Source organism: Salmo salar, chromosome ssa02, assembly GCF_905237065.1.
Source record: "Salmo salar chromosome ssa02, Ssal_v3.1, whole genome shotgun sequence".
Classification (NCBI taxonomy): Eukaryota; Metazoa; Chordata; class Actinopteri; order Salmoniformes; family Salmonidae; genus Salmo; species Salmo salar.
In genome coordinates, this window is record NC_059443.1 from 53,539,818 (window position 1) to 53,562,598 (window position 22,781).

The window sequence follows — 22,781 nt, forward strand, 5'->3', positions numbered from 1 at the left end:
ATTAGACAAGATATAACAGCATAAATGCTTTTACATAATATACCTAATAGGTAATGCTTCATAAGGGTGGAAATTAGTTGATACCAATACAGCTTCCCTGAGCAAAATAATATAACACTCATGGACAATGTCCATTTGATTGAAATAAATCTACTTATTTATATTGACTGGAATGTTATTCATGAAAATGTGTTCAGTATTTCCATACATCTCCTTACTTATTTTCAATCTACAAAGGGTTTGTATTTGAATATTTACTAATAGTAAGAGTATGGCAGTGGGTCAGATCATAGTACAAACATACGTAGCGTACAGGTACACCAGTTCCCTCCAATACAAAGACCACAGAGGATAGATAGATGAGTATCACATGACAGTTATAGCGAAGGATTAGGGTTACAAAATTCCAGTAAGTTTACCAAAATTCCCAGGTTTTAGAAGAAGATTTGCTATCTAGGACCGAAAAGGGTTCTTCAGCTGTCCCCATATGTGAACCCTTTGAATAACCCTTTTTGGGTTTAATGTATACTGATTAAAAATATAAATGCAACATGCAACAATTTCAATGATTTTACTGAGTTACAGTTCATTTAAGCAAATCAGTGAATTTAAATAAATTCATTAGGCCCTAATCTATGGATTTCACATGACTGGTGCACAGGCATGGGTTGGCCGGGGAGGGTATAGACCCAACAACTGGGGAGCCAGGCCTAGCCAATTATAATTCGTTTTTCCCCACAAAAGGGCTTTATTACAGACAGAAATACTCAGTTTCATCAGCTGTCTGGATGGCTGGTCTCAGACGATCCCGCAGGTGAAGAAGCCGGATGTGGAGGTCATGGGCTGGCGAGGTTAGATGTGGTCTGCAGTTATGAGGCCAGTTGGACGTACTGCCAAATTCTCTAAAACAACATTGGAGGCGGCTTATGGTAGAGAAATTAACATTCAATTTTCTGGGGGACATTCCTGCAGTCAGCACGCCAATTGCACGCTCCCTCAAAACCTGAGACATCTGTGGCATTGTGTTGTTTGACAAAACTGCACATTTTAGAGTGGCCTTTTCTTGTGCCCAGCACAAGGTGTGCCTGTGTAATGATCATGCTGTTTAATCAGCTTCTTCATATGCCACACCTGTCAGGTGGATGGATTATTTTGGGATTATCTTGGCAAAGGATAAATGTTCACTAATAGGGATGTAAACATATTTGTGCACAACATTTTAGAGAAATAAGATTTTTGTGCATATGTAACATTTCTGGGATCTTTTATTTCAGCTCATGAAACATGGGACCAACACTTTACATGTTGCGTTTATATTTTTGTTCAGTATGGAACCTGTTCTACATGGAACCCAAAAGCAAAAAGGGTTCTACAGCCCAAAACTATTTTGGAACCCTTTCTTCTAAGAGTGTAATCAGAATATTCAAAGTGTGTTGAAAGTGTATAGCACCAGTTACAGTGGCAAAATCAAACCCCTCCAGTGAGTTTTATCACTTGACAACATCAAAACAACAAGATATGACTACCATTTGTTGAGGGATATGCAAAACACATACTTTTTTTTATCGTGTATCACAGAAGCATTGCTTCTAAAGGTCTGGGTTTCTGTAGTCTTTGTAAATGGACTTATAGTAGCTTCACCAAAGGTTTTCGGGAATAATCCAACAGCGTCCATTTCTCCTCCACATTCAAACGAAGACAGACGGCAATTTGTTATACCAAAGAAAAGAGCACACTCCATCATATGAACTATGACCTTTCAACATGGAAGATGGTCTGTGTATTGTAGTTGCAACAATGATCCCAGGTCCTGTGTTGTCCAACTGTTTCCTTTACAGTTTAGTGAAGTCTCCTGTATCCTACCAAGTTCAGAGACGCATTCCAACTCTCATACGGGAGTCGTTCTCCTGTTGACACCCTCCTTCAGATCTTTCTGGAAGCATTTGTGGACCTGCAGGAAGCTTGAGTCACGCTCTGGACTACAGTACCCAGCTATCCCACTTTTCATAGTGTCCCTACTGAGGGCGTACATGGAGATCCCACCCATGGGCATCCCAAAGCTTGCTCCACTTCCTACGCCTTCTCCCCCTCCTCCTCCCATCTTAACCCCTGCAGGTGAGGTCTCTCGGGACGGGTCGGTGGAGCGGGAACTGGAACGGGACCGTCGCCGCCGGTAACGGTAACTAGGGATACGGGAGTAGGGCGAGGTGGACGAGGTGGTCTTGATGAACTCACGCCTTGTCCGGCACCGCGTCTCCTTGTTCTTCTCGATGTAGATGTTGACAGCGAGAACGCCGACGGACTCAGCCACGATGAAGGACAGAGCTCCGAAGTAGAAAGACCAGCCGTATCCATAGCTGCCCTTATTGTCCTCGTCCTTCTTGTCGCTGGGGTCACCGGCATTACTGGAGATGTAGACGATGATGCCAATGATGTTGCTTAGACCTGAGGAGATGCATAGAGAAAGAGGTAGAAATGTAGTGCCTTGCCCATACAGCAGCTTAGTGTTTTCAAAAGTATATACAGTATATGTAAACATCTATGTGGGTAATGTCTACTCCAAGGCAATGCTAAATATGCACGGAATCGCCGCCATTGAAATATTTTTAATAGCTGTGTGACGTCACCTACCTGCAGCCACAAACAGGATGCCGGCGCTGAGCAGGATGTTGTTCCTACTGCTGTAGATCCTCCCAGCCCCGACACACAGTCCTCCCAGCAACAAAAAAATGTTGCTCAGGATGGGGAAGAGGCTGGAGGCCCGCACTATACCTGTATAGTACACAGCAGTTAGGATGGTTAGCATGTTTACAACGTTAGCATGACTACAACATTAGTATGTTTTGGATGATTAGCATGTTTCAGCATTAGCACGTTTAGCATCGTCACTAACTATCTCTGTACATTTTCTGCTGTTATTGCATTATGGATGTACATAGAACTGTGCTAGTACTTTTAGCATTATTGTTAATGCACCATTTTGTCTGCTATTGCATTACATGCATGTAGCCAACACATGTAAAGTACTAGACATTTTTGGTATCATCACTAACACACAGTTTTCAAGTTAAAAATAAAACTATGACACAAGCCCTTTTTTGTTAGTTCTTAGCATTGTTTTAGAAATGTATTTTTGTAAGGGTGTTGCCAATGCACAGCAGGCGAGGGCTAACAGCGGTTAGCACACCCTCTAACAGTCATACTGGAGACACCCTCTGCTTACTCACGCCACTCTTAAACACAGCTCTCAGTGGTGTAAAGTACTTAAGTGAAAATACTTTAAAGTACTACTTAAGTCGTTTTTTGGGGTATCTGTGCTTTACTTTACTAAATATATTTTGGACAACAGTTACTTTAACTCCATACATTTTCCCTGGCACCCAAAAGTACTTGTTACATTTTTAATGCTTAGCAGGACAGGGAACTGGTCCAATTCACACACGTATCAAGAGAAAATTGGTCATCCCTACTAGAGGTCGACCGATTAATCGGAATGGCCGATTAACTAGGGCCGATTTCAAGTTTTCATAACGACCGGTAATCTGTATTTTTTTGGACACCGTTACATTTTTTATTAATATTTTTTTTTACACCTTTATTTAACTAGGCAAGTCAGTTAAGAACACATTCTTATTTTCAATGATGGCCTAGGAACGGTGGGTTAACTGCCTTGTTCAGGGGCAGAACGACAGATTTTTACCTTGTCAGCTCGGGGATTAGTTTTTGCAACCTTCCGGTTACTAGTCCAACGCTCTAACCACCTGCCTTACATTGCACTCCACGAGGAGCCTGCGTGGCAGGCTGACTACCTGTTACGCGAGGGCAGCAAGAAGCCAAGGTAAGTTACTAGCTAGCATTAAACTTATCTTATAAAAAACAATCAATCTTAACATAATCACTAGTTGGTTGATGATATTACTAGTTTATCTAGCGTGTCCTGCGTTGCATATAATCGATGCGGTGCCTGTTAATTTCTCATCGAATCACAGCCTACTTCGCCAAACGGGTGATGATTTAACAAGCGCATTCGCAAAAAAAGCACTGTTGTTGCACCAATGTGTACCTAACCATAAACATCAATTCCTTTCTTTAAAATCAATACACAAGTATACATTTTTAAGCCTGCTTATTTAGTTAATATTGCCTGCTAACATGAATTTCTTATAACTAGTGAAATTGTGTCACTTCTCTTGCGTTCCGTGCAAGCAGTCCGGGTATATGCAGCAGTTTGGGCCGCCTGGCTCGTTGCGAACTGTGTGAAGTCCATTTATTCCTAACAAAGACCGTAATTAATTTGCCAGAATTGTACATAATTATGACATAACATTGAAGGTTGTACAATGTAACAGCAATATTTAGACTTAGGGATGTCACCCGTTAGATAAAATACGGAACGGTTCCGTATTTCACTGAAAGAATAAACGTTTTGTTTTCGAAATGATAGTTTCTGGATTCGATCATATTAATGACCAAAGGCTCGTATTTCTGTGTGTTATTATGTTATAATTAAGTCTATAATTTGATATTTGATAGAGCAGTCTGACTGAGCGATGGTAGGCAGCAGCAGGCTCATAAGCATTCATTCAAACAGCACATTCGTGCGTTTGCCAGCAGCTCTTCGCTGTGCTTCAAGCATTGAGCTGTTTATGACTTCAAGCCTAACTCCCGAGATTAGGCTGGTGTAACCGGTGTGAAATGGCTAGCTAGTTAGCGGGGTGCGCGCTAATAGCGTTTCAATCGGTGACGTCACTCGCTCTGAGACTTGGAGTAGTTGTTCCCCTTGCTCTGCAAGGGCTGCGGCTTTTGTGGAGCGATGGGTAACGATGCTTCGAGGGTGGCTGTTGTCGATGTGTTCCTGGTTCGAGCTCAGGTAGGGGCGAGGAGAGGGACGGAAGCTATACTGTTACTGGCAATACTAAAGTGCCTATAAGAACATCCAATAGTCAAAGGTATATGAAATACAAATGGTATAGAGAGAAATAGTCCTATAATTCCTATAATAACTACAACCTAAAACTTCTTACCTGGGAATATTGAAGACTCATGTTAAAAGGAACCACCAGCTTTCATATGTTCTCATGTTCTGAGCAAGGAACTTAAACGTTAGCTTTTTTACATGGCACATATTGCACTTTTACTTTCTTCTCCAACACTTTGTTTTTGCATTATTTCAACCAAATTGAACATGTTTCATTATTTATTTGAGGCTAAATTGATTTTATTGATGTATTATATTAAATTAAAATAAGTGTTCATTCAGTATTGTTGTAATTGTCATTATTACAAATAAATAAACAAAATCGTCCGATTAATCGGTATTGGCTTTTTTTGGTCCTCCAATAATCGGTATCGGCGTTGAAAAATCATAATCGGTCGACCTCTAATCCCTACTGCATCTGATCTGGTGGACTCCCTAAATTATGTCAACGTTGGAGTGTGCCCCTGGCTATCTGTACAAAAAAATTGTGCCATCTGGTTTGCTTAATATAAGGAATTACAAATTATTTATACTTTTACTTTTGATACTTAAGTATATGTTAGCAATTTCTATTTACTTTTGATACTTACGTACAGTATATTTAAAACCAAATACTTTTAGACTTGCTCAAGTATTATTTTACTGGGTGACTTTCACTTTTACTTGAGTCATTTTCTATTTACATTTTCTATTTACGTACTTTTACTTAAGTATGAAAATGGGGTACTTTTTTCACCACTGACGGCTCTATATAAACCCAGCACTTACGCCATCTGTCTCTCTCTTCATAGCTCCAATTACTGTCATGACATCATGCTCCTATGGGCCAGGGCCAAGGGAGTTATGACAGATAAAGCACCCCTTGTCCACTGGCTACCACTGAGTATCTATGGGCATTGTGTGCTTTACACACGATGATAAAGGATGAAAGTACATCTGGATGTGGTGGCAGGAGACAAGCACTTACGTAAGATGTATTCCGAGCTGTCTGTGTCATAGTTGTTATCTTCTGGGAAGTGATTGATCCGAAGACAGCTTCCTTTGTTGATCCCTGTGGAGTCAAAAGAACCACAGAAAGTCTGTTATAAAAGAGTGCATACTTCACACAGAAGGGCCGAGAAGTTGATTCTAGCTCATGCAGGTTAGTGGACATTTGAAACATGGCTAATGATTTTTATACAGTACCAAGACCAAATCCATATAATGGCAAGAACAGCTCAAATAAGCAAAGAGAAACGACAGTCCATCATTACTTTAAGACATGAAGGTCAGTCAATGCGGAAAATTTGTTTGAAGAAGTTTCTTCAAGTGCAGTCGCAAAAACCATCAAACGCTATGATGAAACATGAGGACCGCCGCAGGAAATTAAGACCCGGAGTTGCCTCTGCAGCAAAGAATAAGTTCATTAGAGTTTACCAGCCCTAAAAATTGCAGCCCAAATAAATGCTTCACAGAGTTCAAGTAATAGACACATCTCAACATTAACTGTTCAGAGGAGACTACGTGAATCAGGCCTTCATGGTCGAATTTCTGCAAAGAAACCACTACTAAAGGACACCAATAAGATGAAGAGACTTGCTTGGGCCAAGAAACCTGAGCAACTTTTGGGGTTCGAACCGGTTCAAAACTTTATTTTGCAGGTTAGAACAGTGGAACAGAACTAAAAAAAGTTATGGTTCTGTTATGGACTGTCTAACTGTGGTACACTAACCACTAGAATACATAATTTCCAGTCCATAACAGAGCCATATATTTTTTTCATTCTGTTCCACTGTTCTAACATGCAAAATAAAGTTTTGAACCGGTTCAAACCCCAAAAGTTTTAAGAAAATAGTGTTAAGAAAATATTTACTACATGAACTAAATAAAACTATTTAAAATGAATAACACAATAAAACAACAATAATGAGGGGTACCGGTACCGAGTCAATGTGCGGGGCTACAGGTTAGTCAAAGTAATTCTTACATGTTGGTAGGAGTAAAGGGATTATGCGTAGATAATAAACAGCGAGTAGCAGCAGTGTAAAAACAAAAGACGGGGGTGTCAATGCAAATATTTTAGGTGACCATTTGATTAATTGTTCAGCAGTCTTATGGCTTGGGATTAGAAGCTATAAAATAATGTTATTAACTGGTTCCCATGCTTTTAAAATAACGGTTCTGTTCCGGAGCAGTATCGATCACTTTCGTTCCTGGTTCTGATTCTGTTACTACAAATGTGTTGCTATTTTCTGTTCTGTTCCCTGAACTGGTTCCAGCCCTTGCTTACAGGTAGGTACAAGTGATTGACAGGCAATGGTCGAATGAGAGGTAAATTGAGTAGCCTCCCATCCCGGAAGGGGTTTCCTGTGTTTGTTAAGACACTTTTCATTTGATATACCCGTTTTGTAAAAAAAATATATATTGTCGTTTAGGTCACTATCTATGAACATTGGTCAGCCAGTCCAAGCAGGTGATCAATCTTAGCCTGAACTCTTGAGAGAACAATGTCTGCCATAAGGTCACATGCACTGCATAACTGACTTCTCACATTAAATTTATATCAGATTATGGATGATTTAGGTAGACCTAGGTCTCCTAGATGTATCAAGCTTAGTTTCACCCCCATATTTGAAACCAACTGAGGACAGGAAAGTCAGTCTGCACACCCACAAAAGAGTTCTGATGTTCTTCAGCCTGAAGGCACCTTCCATTCAAAGAGTTTGACTCTTGGTTAAGAAAATCTTCTCTGCACTTTTTAAGAGAATAAAACATGGCGGTGACATGAATATTGAAACGTTTCTCACTTTCCACTGAAATTGCTGCCTCAACCAGAGGTTGGGAACTCAAGTCAAGTGTGCGTATGAACAAGGACTTACTTCACGCTTGGACTAAATTCACTCTAAAACAGATATCAATCATTTATGAGACAAGATAGTAATGTAAACATGTCTTTTAAGTGGTTTATTGGTCTGTGTGTGGTGATTCTATATTTGTATGATTGGTATCTCCAAGACACTGCAGATTTTTATTCTTCCCCTCTAATCAGGAACTGATTCAAGACACCAGGGGAGTGGAATCTATGGACAATCAGTGACTTCAATGGCTACCCGGACTATGGCATTGACCCTTTTTTACACTGACTGTTTTACACTGACTCTATGCACACTCACTGGACTCTACCCACATATTCACACATACTTACACTTACACTGACACACACACACAAAACACACCCACACACAAAACACACTCTCCGCAAACGCTGCTACTACTTTGTTTATTATCTATCCTGATTACATAGTCACTTTTACCCCAACCTACATCTACGCATTACCTCAACTACCACTACCTAATTTGCTCCCAAGTGGCACAGCGGTCTAAGTCACTGCATCTCAGTGCTAGAGGCGTCACTGCAGACCCTGGTTCGATTCCGGGCTGTATCACAACCGGCCGTGATTGGAGTCCCATAGGGCGCCGCAGAATTGGCCCAGCGTCGTCTGGGTTAGGGTTTGGACGGCCGTAAATAAGAATTTGTTCTTAACTGACTTGCCTAGTTAAATAAATGTTAAAATAATAAATACCCCTGCACATTGACTTGGTACCAGAGTGGACTCCTTGTATATAGCAAAATGATTGTTATTTATAGTGTTACTATTGATATTTTTATTTGCAAATGTTCTTACTTTTTAACTCTGCATTGTTGGGAAAGGGCTCGTAAGCATTTTGCGGTTTGGAGCAACTACCACCAAACAGTCTCCACTGTCACAATGGAAATCAATGAGAAAGCTACAACCAGGACACCCAACTTGAAAGAGATTGAGAGACCTCTAAAACGCCTCCAAACTAGACCCCCTGGTCTGGCCACAACCCCCACATTGTGGGCCACTGCCCCAGACATCCCATGGGCCCAAAAGCGGCCCACACTCCAATTTAAAACCAACAGAACACAGCTGGAGTGCACTTCTCTCTAACACATTACATAGCCCATGGGACAACGGTGACACAGTCACCCAACTTCAACAGCATTGTAAAAATAGAAAAACACCTCACAGGAACAAAACTCTGGGCTGGTTATAACCCCAACATAGGATACTTCTACCTCCTATAGCCCCAGGACCCTAACCCACACTCACGATGAACCAAGGCCAACAGAGCACAAGAGCCCATCGCTCTCTACCGTTACAATGAAGTCTACGGAAAATCAATAACATAGATGCCTAACTTTACAGACATCCTAAGACCTTCAAAACACTTCCAAAACGGACCCCCTGGTCTGGGCACCTACCTAACATGGCAAACCACCGCCCCAAACACCCCTTGGGCATAGGAAAGGCCTACACCCAAAATCTAAATCAAAAGAGTATAACCAGAGCCCAACGCACCATACAAGTCAATGGGAGAGAGAGAGAGAAAGACAGCTAGTCACCTGACTTCAACATGATGGTGGGACCACAAAACACCTCAGAAAAACATCTACATGGGCTGGCTCCAACCCCCCTGGGGTATACCATTACCTCTGACACCTCCCGGACCTGCCACCCTTGGAACAGGCAATTGGCACTTAAAAGAATAGAGGATAAGCCCACCGCTCCCTAACACTAACACACAGGTCAATGGAACACACAGGAACTCCACCAAGGGCTCACTTTAATCACACGCAGTGGCACTCTTACCTCCTGGACCAATCATTGGTCCACAACGGAAACAGCACCCAAGGTAAGGGCGCACACTCCAATGCAATTTCCCGTAGGGAACAACGTTACAAGCCTTCACCATTGTAATCAATGGAACAGGCCCTCCATCTCAATAACGCAGGATCCCTATACCACCGGATCTCCAGATGACATTGATATCCCAAACTAGCCACTATGGATACTGCATTCTGATTGGACGAATTGGCCATACACCTCACATGCTCAGTGCATGAACACATCATGCACCAATAGGAATCCTCGACACCTATTAGACCACGCCCCTTCTCTCTATAAAAGAAGAGCATATGTTCAGTCTCAGCACCCCTTGGTCGAAGTACTTCCAGGAGACTGACAAAAAAAAGATACCAACGAAAGAACGATAACACAACGACTACCGATCAGGACTTCAACGACCTCCATGCCCAGCATAAGGAACACAGGCACTTCTACGTCTACCTCTGAATCCCGAAGACGCTACGAAGGACAACCAGATGCTTTACCTGGTCAACGACGATCCTTCAGACCCTCTGCCTCCTATAAAAGGAGATGATCCTTCAGACCCTCTACCTCCTATAAAAGGAGACGCACCGACGGGCCACCGGAAACATTTTCCAGCCAGCAACCACGTCTCATCTCCGGAACGTCACACAATCAATGAATAATTGGACCTCTACCCGATTCAGCACCCATCAGGGCAGAAGAACCGACAGAACACCGGAAGCTCCTCCCGGTCAACACACCACTCAACTGAGGACACCTACTCCACAGTCCGTGTGCTACCACCGCTCCCCACCCAACGACACCAACACGGGTCAACGGACCCCCTTTGGTACGGGCAGATACCACCACGAGACAACCTACAACAGACACTCCAACTACACAGGAAGACCAAGGACAACCAACACAGCGGAACCCGACTGGACACTCTGGCACCAGTATGGCACCACTGACCCCAACGTCCATCGTAACAAGAACAGGACGGAGCACCAACACATGCTGGGACTCCATCCCCGCCCTAATACGACCACTAGACACCCAACTGGTTGGAAAGATCCACCTTACTCTATAGAGCAGCCCACTCAGCGACGGGCGGACCGATCCCCGGTCCGGTACCGCTATAGTGATGCCTCCAGAGGTGGTACTAGACCCCGTACCACGAGCAGTCTGGGATGACACCACACAGAGACCACCATGACCACCACTCCTTCTACTACAGGGACCTCGGACGCTTCACAAGCCATCTCCTCCCCCTCCCCACTCCCCCTAAAGGGATCAGGGAGCCACGACACCAGGAGCACCATCAAGGGCGTTCTCCCTACGGCAGACCCGAATCACAGCAAGGTCAGACCGGGAAGCAACCCCTCATCCTCCTTCCACCCCAGCGTCAACACTACAGCGAGGATCATCTCTTAGCTCATCAGAGCCCGACACCATCTGGAGACGATCAGCCAATATCTCTCAGGCGGCCCCCTACCACCGGGGTACCAACGAAAGGCGAGAGAATTGATCTCTCTCTTCACCCCTTCAGGGGCAACGGATGACACCATAGAGGAACTATCCCTCGCCTCAACTCTATTGATGAGACGCAACCATGAGGTGTTGGAAAGACACTACAGCACGGAGGAGGAAAGGATGTACTCCTCCCTCGGCAGCTACACCTCCTGCACCGATAGGAAGGAGGCATGGTGCTTAGGTACCAGATGGGCACAGAAACAACTCAGTAGTCCACTACTAGAACATTCGAGGACATCCAGGTCTCACTCCCCAGCCTTCACGGCAGTTGGCCTACACAGGACCACAGCCGCTTCAACCCTCCTCTCACCTGTAACATAACGGGCAGCACGGCTGAGGGTAGCGACAGCAACACTCATCTAAGACATTAATACACAGAGAGCCTCATCAGAGGAAGGAAGCCCATCACCACACTCCAGGACTAACAGACAGTCTGTTAGTCCTAGATTGGCTCACCACACACAGGACAGGAACAAAGACCTTACCACGGCGACAGGCCCTCTCCATCATCCCCCGGAACCCCAAAGACCCGGCCATACCCAGTCCATGGTGGCACAGGGAGGGCTTCCGATGAGGAACATGACCCGATCCCAGTTCAGATCATGCCCTGACCAGGGTGACTGTACGGGTGGAGACTGAGGAAGTGAAGGTGGCTTCTGAGCCTTCCCAACCCGACCATGCCCAGACCAGGGTGGAATGGGTGGGAACTCAGCAGGAACAAGGGGAATAGCCAAATCTCAATCCTTTCCTCTCAACCACTGGGGAAGAAGGAGATGAGGCTAAGACAGACCACGGCCTCAAAATACCGAAGGTACTGGTCTGGTACCCTACAGACCAAGACCCACTCGTAACTCTGGAACCAGACAAGGGATAGAGTGGACGATCAACCTGCTCGCAGCTAAGGGAGATGGCCTCCCCACTTTGAAGGATCCCACAGTCAGCCCTCCTGCAATCTCAGGACATCACTGGAACACCACCGAAAAACGGACCACACCACAACGACACCTTAAATCCAGCAACATTGGTTAACCCAACCGGACACCCACACTACACCCCAGGGACCCACCAAAAAAATCTCTCTACAACTCCGGAACCCCCTAATACCAACTCGGTTATGACTCCTCTTCCGTCGCCATCTACGTCTCTGTCATCCCAACCAACCCATTCCACTCAACACATTAGGACGCCATCCAACAAAACCATCACACGTTTTTCTGGATTTTATTTTTGTTATTCTGTCTCTCACTGTTCAAATAAACTTACCATTAAAATTATAAACTGATCATTTCTTTGTCAGTGGGCAAACGTACAATATCAGCAGGGGTTCAAATATTTTTTTCCCTCACAGTATAGGTTTCAGGAGTTTCAGGCTGCTTACCACTCTCCCAAAATACATCACCCATGAGGATCCTCTTGATGGTGCTGTCCATATCGGCAGACTACGATATGTCATTTCTTGGAGAGAGTCCTTCCCCTCCAGGAGACACGATGACAACACCACCCCAACGGGTGTTGCTGGGCAGCTTCAATGTGGTGCTCTTATTCTTCTCACTTTGCTTGGTGAGGTAGATTGCTGCTATAACTTGATGACACTTCACACACCTAACCATTTCCTTGGCTCTCTTGTAGAGTGTATTAATTGTTTTCAGTGCCATGATGTCCTTGAGGAGCAGATTCAATGCATGAGCAGCACAGCCAATGGGTGTGATGTGAGGGTAGGACTCCTCCACTTTAGACCAAGCAGCCTTCATGTTCGCAGCATTGTCTGTCACCAGTGCAAATACCTTCTGTGGTCCAAGGTCATTGATGACTGCCTTCAGCTCATCTGCAATGTTGAGACCGGTGTGTCTGTCCCTCGTGTCTGTGCTCTTGTAGACACTGGTTGAGGGGTGGAGATGATGTAGTTAATTATTCCTTGCCCATGAACATTCGACCACCCATCAGAGATGGTTGCAATACAGTTTGCTTTCTCTATGATTTGCTTGACTTTCACTTGAACTCTGCATCCAGCAAATGAGTAGATAAAGCATGTCTGGTTGGAGGGGTGTATGCTGGGCGAAGAACATTCAGAAATCTCTTCCAATACACATTGCCTGTGAGCATCAGAGGTGAACAAGTTGATTTACACAGCTTGAGCAAGACATTCATCAGCATTTCTCTGACTACATTCCTCGATTGAGTAAAAAAAAACTTCTGATTCCAGGAGGCCCATGAGCTGTTGCTATGGATAAGGTGTCTGATTCATCATTTTCACCTCGAATAGAAGTAGAGGGAATTTTGTCAGAGGTTGTGAGCGCTGAGGGAACTTTATGCGCTTGGTCAGATGATTCTGCATCTTTGTTGCATTCTTCACATATTATTTGGCACAGTAAAAAAAAAAAAAATAGCTTTTACATTAGCTGCAGTGAAATGTCTCCACACATCAGATAAGGCCCGTGGCATTTTCCTGTAAAGATTAGAAAAAAATGAGTAAAAAAACCCAAATACAATTCCATGTACAGATAAATAGTTAAGCAGTTGGATTATACAACTCCTTTATAAGATAAATGTTTTAAAATGAAACATGTATGGAAACAGGTGAATTAACACTCAGTTATCTGGCTCGAGCAAGCTAAAACCCACAAGGTAGAAAAAACTAACTAGCAGAAATTGTTAACAAGTTAGAAATGATTTAAACACACTTTGCTGTAGGCTACTATTTACTAGTTAACAAAAAATAATGTATGTCATATAAAATATATTCACCCCACCCAGCATTGTAATCAAAACTTACCAGAAAACATGTAGTCTTTGGCTCAGACAGTGTAGTAGTGCGGGCTCAATAGGATCTCATTAGTGTGTAAGAGCTTGAGAATCAGCTGTACATGTGACGGAAGAGTGCACTGCACATGTGATGGAAGAATGTACTATGCATGCAGAGGGTTGCAATTCCATTGAATTGGGGATAGTTTAACCAAAATATGCCACAATGCCTTATGTATAAGCCACAAAAAAGGTTCACTGTTATAAGCTAACTTTATTGATGGATTTAAGAAAAATTCCCAAAATTCCCGGGCTTAACTTCCCATGGAAAATATTCCAAAAAATTCCGGAAATTCACCAGAAAGTTTCCGACCCTTTGCAACCCTAGACACAACAGCAGAGCCCTTTTGTCATTAGCCACAGAGGGAACAACAAAAAAACACACTGAGGTGATAACCCTCCTACATTTCAACACAACATCTACTCACCTACCCTACCCTTCCACCTACTCACCCACCCACCTACTCGCCAACCTATGAAAAGACAACTCTACAACCCACCAACACCCTCACCGGACTGAGAGGACTAACACTCCTGCAACCTTCGGTCCTCTCGCTGGTGCACCTGGCCTTCCCTAAAGCAACTAGGGCCATCCAAATCCAAACATGAGGGCGCAAACTACAGTATTGGAAGTAATTATCCAGTGGCCCATGAGACTGGACGGTGATTCTTCCCCATCTTTAAGTCCTCGAGCGAACCTGCCACCTCTGCACCTTGGAGCCAGATGAGAGTGCCCTAGGAGTATGAGGGGTAGACTAGCGGCCAACGATACACCTTCACCCGGCAGAGCTACCCGGACAGTGCCAGCCTGCTGCCTCTTTAGAGTTTGCCCAAGAATGGCTGGTGGCATGGGATGTCTCCGATGGAGTGTTGGTGAAATGGGCTTTGGGGATTGCGTGGCGCGTCTGCAGGTCCCCGGGACCTTGGCACCTAGAGGGGGTTCCAGATGCAGTTTGGCGGGGAAGAGGATTCAACACCATGACCTTGGAAGACCGGCGGACCCCCGGCCTCACGCTGGACGACTATGAAAAGACCTACCAACTTAACAACGGAAAACTCACTGGTTAAACATGACACCCTAAGGGAACACCAGGATCCTGGAAGGGATTTGCCCCATTAATTCTTGCCGTCTGAACCACTGAGTATGAAGGACTGAGTACTTGGGGTGGATGCATGACAACCGACTGAGAAGCTAGGATCCTGGAAGGGAATGGCCCTCTATGGTTTGTGCCTGATCCTAAACTAAGTACGCACCTACTAGGATGAAGGACAAAGTACTGAGTGCGGATGCTTGACAACCGTAGAGAGGACCTTGCCGCCTGGGTTTTTGTCTACTCAAACACTCATGACTCAATGACGGACCAACTTGGTATGGACACATGGCAACCGACTGAGATGCTGAGATCTGGAAGGGAACGGCCCTCGATGGTTTTTGCCTGACACCAAGAACGCTATGACAGACCAGCTAGGCGCTGATACACGGCAATCAATTTAGAGTGAGGATCCAGGAAGGGAGTAACTCTGTCGTTTTGCCTGTTGAAATACCTAGGACCTAACAACAGACGGACACGGTATGGGCACATGGCAACCAACAGGGTGAGACGATCCTGGAAGAGAGCCATCCCTGGATGGTCCTGTCTGCTCCACCACCGTCGACACATGGACAGTAGGACTTCTTTCACCTTTACCTGTGCCCGGACCCCTCAGCTCTCCCACTTGGCAAGTGAAGTGCACTCCCCCTTGGTCTCCATATTAGCTGGAAGGCATCAGATCGACCTTGGGGATTCCTTAAAGAAAAAACTTAACCTGGCCAGACACCTGGATGTTCGGGTGCCGGGGGGCCCACGATAAAATGCCATTGTGTTCATTGTCCATAGCTTATACCCGCCCATACCATAACCCCACCACCACCCTGAAGCACTCTGTTCACAACGTTGACATCAGCAAACCACTTGCCCAGACGACGCCATGTGTTCTACCATCTGCCTGGTACAGTTGAAACCAATTTTCATCTATGAAGAGCACACTTCTCCAGCGTGCCAGTGGTCATCGAAGGTGAGCATTTGCCCACTGAAGTCTGTTACGACGTCGAACTGCAGTCAGGTACGGACCCTGGTGAGGACTACGAGCACGCAGATTAACTTTGCTGAGACGGTTTCTGACAGTTTGTGCAGAAATTCTTCAGGTGTGCAAACCCACAGTTTCATCAGCTGTCCAGGTGGCTGGTCGCAGACAATCCCTCAGTTGAAGAAGCCGGATGTGGAGGTCCTGGGGTGGCATGGTTACACGTGGTCTGCGGTTGTGAGGCTGGTTGGACGTACTGCCAAATTCTCAAAAACAACATTGGAGGCGGCTTATGGTAGAGAAATGAACATTCAATTATCTGGCAACAGCTCTGCTGGACATTCCTGCAGTCAGCATGTCAATTGCATGCTCACTCAACTTAAGACATCTGTGGCATTGTTGTGACAAAACTGCACATTTTAGTGGCCTTTTATTGTCTCCAGCACAAGGTGCACCTATGTACTGATCATGCTGTGCACCTGTCAGGTGGATGGATTATCTTGACAAAGGACAAATTCTCACTAACAGTGATGTAAACAAATGTGTGCACAAATTGAGAGAAATAAGCTTTTGTGTGCATGGAACATTTATGGGGTCTTTTATTTCAGCTCATGAAACATGGGACCAACACTTTACATGTTGCATTGATATTTTTGTTCAGTATAGAATAGACTATCCCTACTGCAGAAAATAGCTGATTTCCTCATATCCAAAGGCCTACCTGTCATTTAGCAGGAGGAATGTAGTAAGGTCCGGAATATAAATGCATATTGATCTGCATATCATTGTGGCAGTAAGGGGGAAACACACTATGAAACCATCTTTAACTTACTCTTCAGATAACTTTACGTTGTATATTTCACACATACTTACTCTACCTCCCTCACACACCTTCTCTCTTTCACTTACTCCCTCTCTCTCTTACACACACAGACTCACATCACTCTCTCTTGACATGAATTGTAGCCCAATGTTCTAACAAAACCCTAAGGAGGTATCGCTCGGCCTATAGAAGTGTCTATGTGCGTATCAGCTAAGCATACAGAGTCATGATTTACCCAGGAGATTTAGAGGGAGATATAATTAGCATTGGTTCTGATGTACGCTGTAGCGTTGGATACAGGGCAGTACTCTGAATCTATTATGGACTCAAGGTCTCACTCACTCGTTCACTCGCTCTCACACACACAAACACACGCACACTGCTCCCAACTCAGAAAATAATTGAAGGAACACAGGAAAAATATAGATTTTTGATTAAGATATAGTTTTGAATTATTTATATTAGGCATATGCATCTTACCTTTTGAAGCACATTCCTTTGAGTGGGCTATCTATTCCTTTTCCATTCTTCCTGTGCAATCCACATTTGTGCATAGACTATTGGTCAAGTTACCAGGATGTTTAGCTAGCTAGATAGGTAACATGACTGAACAAAGTAGTTTATCAAAACAACAATCAGTGGCCCATTAGTAGTTTTAAATGGCCCGCGACATGGTTTATGAAATTATATCAAATGTGAGACAGGATTTTCAGCGACATAAAGGTGCAAGCATGACTGTCGATGTGCTCCGCTTTCACTATATATAACAACAAAAGATTCCTCAGTGTCTGCCGACCCCAGCTCGCATCACGGCTAGATTTCATTTGTTTTATTTTTTTGTACTTTTACCCCCTTTTCTCCCCAAATTGGTAGTTAGTATTGTCCCATCGCTGCAACTCCTGTACGGACTCGGGAGAGGCGACAGTCGAGAGCCAGGCATCCTCCGAAACATGACCCTGCCAAGTCGCACTGCTTCTTGACACACTGCTCGCTTAACCCAGAAGCCAGCCGCAGGAAACACTGTACAACTGGTGACTGAAGTCCGCTTGCTGGCGCCCGGCCTGCCACAAGGAGTAGCTAGAGCGCGATGGAACAAGGAAATCCCGGCCGGCCAAACCCTCCCCTAACCTGGACGAGGCAGGGCTGCCTCATGGGTCTCCCGGTCACAGCCAGCTGTGATACAGCCTGGGATCGAACTCGGGGCTGTAGTAACCCTTCAAGCACTGTGATGCTGTGCCTTAAACCTCTGTGCCACTCGGGAGGCATTTTTATTTTTTTAACCTCTCAGCGCACGGTCTAGTTTACTGATTTTCCGCCTCTCTGACGTGCCCAAAGTAAACTGCCTGTTACTCAGGCCCAGAAGCTAGGATATGCATATCATTGGTATAATTGGATAGAAAACACTGTTAAAATAATGTCTGTGAGTATAACAGAACTGATATGGCAGGCAAAAACCGGAGGAAAATCCATTCAGAATTCGTTTTTTTTTTGAGCTCCCAATGACTTCCAATGCAATGCTATTGAAAGATCTAATTTCCGCCTCCCAGATTGCAGTTTCTATGGCTTCCACTAGATATCAACAGTCTTTATACAAGGTTTTAGGCTTGTTTTTTTTTAAATGAAGAAGTATTTGTAGTCTTTCCAAGGTGAGCGCCAAGGCAAAAGTAGTCTTTTTGCGCGCGTGAACGAGGGAGCGCTCTTCGTTCTTTTCCTTTGCTATTGAACATAGTATTCTCCGTATTAAATATTATCATTTATTTAGATATTAGACAACCTGAAGATTAATACAAAACAGTTTTACTTGTTGGGACGAACTTTGCTGGTAACATTTTGGAATCCTTTGTATGCATGTTGAAGGAGTGGATTATTGAATTCAATGGCGCCAACTAAACGGCGTTTTTGGGATATAAAGAAGGACTTTATCGAACAAAATGACCATTCATTGTGTAGCTGGGACCCTTGGGATTGCAAACAGAGGAAGATCTTCAAAAGTAAGTGATTTATTTTATCGCTATTTCTGATTTTGTGACGCCTGTGCTGGTTTGGAAAATATGTTAATGTAAGGCGCTGTCCTCAGACAATCGAATGCTATGCTTTCGCTGTAAAGCCTTTTTGAAATCTGACAACGCAGTTCGATTACCAAGATTCTAAGCTTTTGAACCATGTAAGACACTTGTATTTTCATGAATGTTTAATGTTATGATTCTTTTATTTTGAATTTGGCGCTCTGCCAGTTCACCGGAATTTGTTCCCGCTAGCAGGATCCGTGCGCTAAGAGGTTTTTTAACTGATGGAGATGTGCAGAAAGCGCTAACAGAGAGAAGTAGGGTAGAGCAGGGGCGTTTCTCTCCCGTCTGTCAGTCATCACTAGTTATCACAGCCACAAAGTCAAATACCCTGCTTAATTCTACAATTTCTCTTCTTAAAATGTGATTTTAAATCTAACCATAACCACACTACTAACCGTATGCCTAACCTAAGCTTAAATTAAGACCAAAAATAAAAAACAATATTTTCATGAATTTTTACGATATAGACAATTTTGACTTTGCCTGTGGTAACTAGTGGAAACTCAGTCTGTCTGCCTGCGAGACAACAGTTCATCCTTTATTACTCAGCATAGCAGTGCCATGGCAACCTCCTCCTGGTGCCCAAGAAGCACATTTCATGCCTACATGTCAGAGGAGCCCTTTGACATCTTACTCATGTTTTCATACGGGGACTGGCGGGTGTGCGCGTAGACCTGCGTACACACACAACCCAATGATTTTAAACCCCCAAAATGTGTTTTGCTAGCTATAAACAGTCTCTCACGACGCCCCTTTGCTTACTGCAAACATCATTCAACAATTACCTCACCGAGCAAAACACCCAACAAGACCCATGCATCATCCTCATTATCATCAAGCAGCCTTTCTTATTCAGTCTGGAAAGCAACAATAGCTACTCAAAATCAAAAGCCATTCAATAACACAAAGAAAGAACCCATCTGAAAGAGAGATTGACAGTCATTCAACATGTGTCTTATCTACTTAGAAGGAAGTAAATAAGACCCCTCCCACTTTGTCTCTTTCGCTCTCACTCTCTCTCTCTTTGAAGTGCGTCATCTCGTTTCCCGTCGACACAGAGAGAGAGACACAGGAGGGAAGCGCTGGTTAAGTGGGAGTTCTTGTTTGATTTAAGGCGAGCTGGGAACAAGACTCAAGTTGTTCCGTGCGCGTCTTAAAAGCCTCCCCTGTGCTCTCCCGCAGCTAAGAACATTTTGTTTTACAAGGCACTAAATAAAGAGCTTTCCATTTGGAACACTTCGTTGAAGAGATGAGCAGTGTGAGGCCAATTTGGTAACTTATAGTTCGCTACATACATGTTAGGGGTTGGAGAAAAGTAGAGAGGGTGGAGAAAGGGAAAGAGGATAGTGGGTAATGTTGCCACTTGACATTGTGTTGCCTAGCTGTGGACATGCATGGAATAGCAATGATTGAGACTTGTATTTTTTGTCAACCTTGACTTTTCTCGCCCTCTTCCTCGCTCTCTCTATCTCTCTGTGTGTTAGTATTCTTCTTTGCCACTGAATAATTTAATTTAGCTGTCTGTAGCTTGTAATTTATGCTGTTACTCAAAACATATTGACTGTGGAAGTTGAAATGGTCTTCTCCAGTTGCGTTAGTATTCTCTCAAGGGAGTCATCGCTTTCCGCTGCACTATGTGAAGACACGTTTCAGCACCACGCACAATGGACAGCACCAAATCAGCCGGCTCGATTTTCATGCGCACTTGATTCGACTTTGTAGAAACGAGTTTTATTCAATAATTCACTTGCTAACCTACAGAAGAAATAACAAGTAATATTTATCTAACAAATCAGTTTTGTATCATATAGCAAGGTTTGATAATCGAAATGATAAGTGGAAGTGTCCATCTTTCCCCAGGCCAATTTACGCAAGTGCACTACAGTTCGCTTGCAGTTCGCTAGAGAATAATTTCCCAGTCGCAACACTACAGCGGTTAGCTGCTGCATATTTATTAACGTGGTTGATTTCGCCTAACAATGACGCAAGTAATCTGGAAGAGCTGGCTACTGGCTACTTCAATGGATCGTATTGATTAAGATGTATTTTGATAGATACAATTCTCAGCACCTGGCTCAAATGGGTAGACATTAGAAATGAAGTTGACTGAATCTTTCATTGCTGTGCAACTCTCTTAGCAAAGCCCAACCCAGCTCTTATGTTAAAACGAGAAAGTAACTTACATATTCGTTCCATCTCGTGTTGGTGGAAAAACATACATGCTTTGAATTTGATTAAAGTTAACCCTATTTGCAGATAACTATTTCTAAATCTCACTCATGTTTCCATAGCAATGGCTTAGGTGTAGTTGCCAAGCAACAACATCACATACACTGAACTGGATGGACAAAGAACCGCCGTTTGGAGAAGCGCATCTAAACAGTCTGAAGTTAAACTCGTAGTTTTGCACTCCTAAAAGTAACAGCCATTGATTATAAACGGGTTGAGTAGGCTATGAATTAGTTCTATTGCACATTTCCATACAGCCGTGCATTATGCATGTACACTATATGGTAACGAGGCCACGTCATATCCGACGCAAAAATATAAAGTAGGCCTAATACATTGCATTACGCACAGGGATACATAATGGTATAACGCGCCCACAATTACTGAGCGTGCACGCACGAGTAGCCTACACCAGCTTCTATCAAACGCCCTAACAACTTTTCACTCTGTGCATGGACAGTTTATTTCAGTGTAGAAAAGGTTTTGTCACCTATGTTTTTCCCCAAACGCCCCCAACACACAGAGTATTCAATGATTCATACATCAGAAACTTTCCTAAATTAACCAAAAGAAGAAAACTCTAAATAATAGACCAGAAAGCTGACAAAGTACCTTCTATACAACAAATCCGCCACAGTCCGGAGTGCGTCAGGTCGCCTCTAGTTTTCTTGGGTTGCATGTCGTCCGTGGTGACATTGGTGGCGTTACATATGTACGCCCGAGAATAGAGCCAGTAGTCGGTCCCAATAGCTATTGTCATCAGACTGAAAGCTGCAAAAGCGCCCACAATGGTCAGCAGTATCTGACACCCACGGTCACACCACGCCATGACGCCTCATAATAATCCACAACGGGCTATAAACACACTAAAGAGGCACGCGCTCTAACCATATGGCGAATTGGTGCGGCAGAATATGGCTGTTTCTTTTTTCTAGAACATCACTTTAATGTAAACTTAAACTGGAGTGCTTCTTAATGGTTAAGTTCAGTAGCTTTTTCCTTTTCACGCTTCTCATGGATTTAATTCCCCAAAGTTCACATCGCAGAAGTCGTTGATTCCTCCCTCCACAGGTTGAATTTTATAAACTTGCACGTTTCTTGACGTTTTCCACCCCCAAGAATGAAATTGTGTTTTTCGATGTGGGAATTGCTTTCGCTACTCAAATGAATGAATTTGCCAAAGAGCGCAACATCTTCTAGCAAGACCACACCTTCTATTCAGCTAACCAATGAGAGACGACAATGATGGGTCTCGAGTCGGCATCAGAAAGATTCAATATAACAACTGATATCAAACAAGGTATATGAAAATATACTGAACAAAAATATTAACGCAACATGCAACAATTTCTAAGATTTTACTGAATTACAGTTCATAGAAGGAAATCAGTCAATTGAAATACATTAAATAGGCCCCTATCTATGAATTTCACATGACTGGGAATACAGATATGCATCTGTTAGTCACATATACCTTTAAAACATATTTAGGGGTGTGGATCAGAAAACCAGCCAGTATCTGGTGTGACCACCATTTGCCTCATGCAGCACAACACATCTCCTTTGCATAAAGTTGATCAGGCTGTTGATTGTGGCCTGTGGAGAGTTGTCCCACTCCTCTTCAATGT

General features: G+C 43.8%; 1 protein-coding gene across 1 annotated transcript; it reads right to left on the reverse strand.

Annotated features, from left to right (window-relative positions):
* Positions 1–1,272: 1,272 nt before the first annotated feature.
* On the reverse strand, positions 1,273–22,303 carry LOC106586345 (voltage-dependent calcium channel gamma-4 subunit). The gene is made up of 4 exons (XM_014173537.2): positions 21,766–22,303; positions 5,946–6,029; positions 2,632–2,772; positions 1,273–2,445 (listed from the first exon to the last, which is right to left on the reverse strand). Exons 1-4 carry the CDS (start codon positions 21,980–21,982, stop codon positions 1,889–1,891), a joined length of 999 nt encoding a protein of 332 aa, XP_014029012.1. The 5' UTR covers positions 21,983–22,303; the 3' UTR covers positions 1,273–1,888.
* Positions 22,304–22,781: the final 478 nt, after the last annotated feature.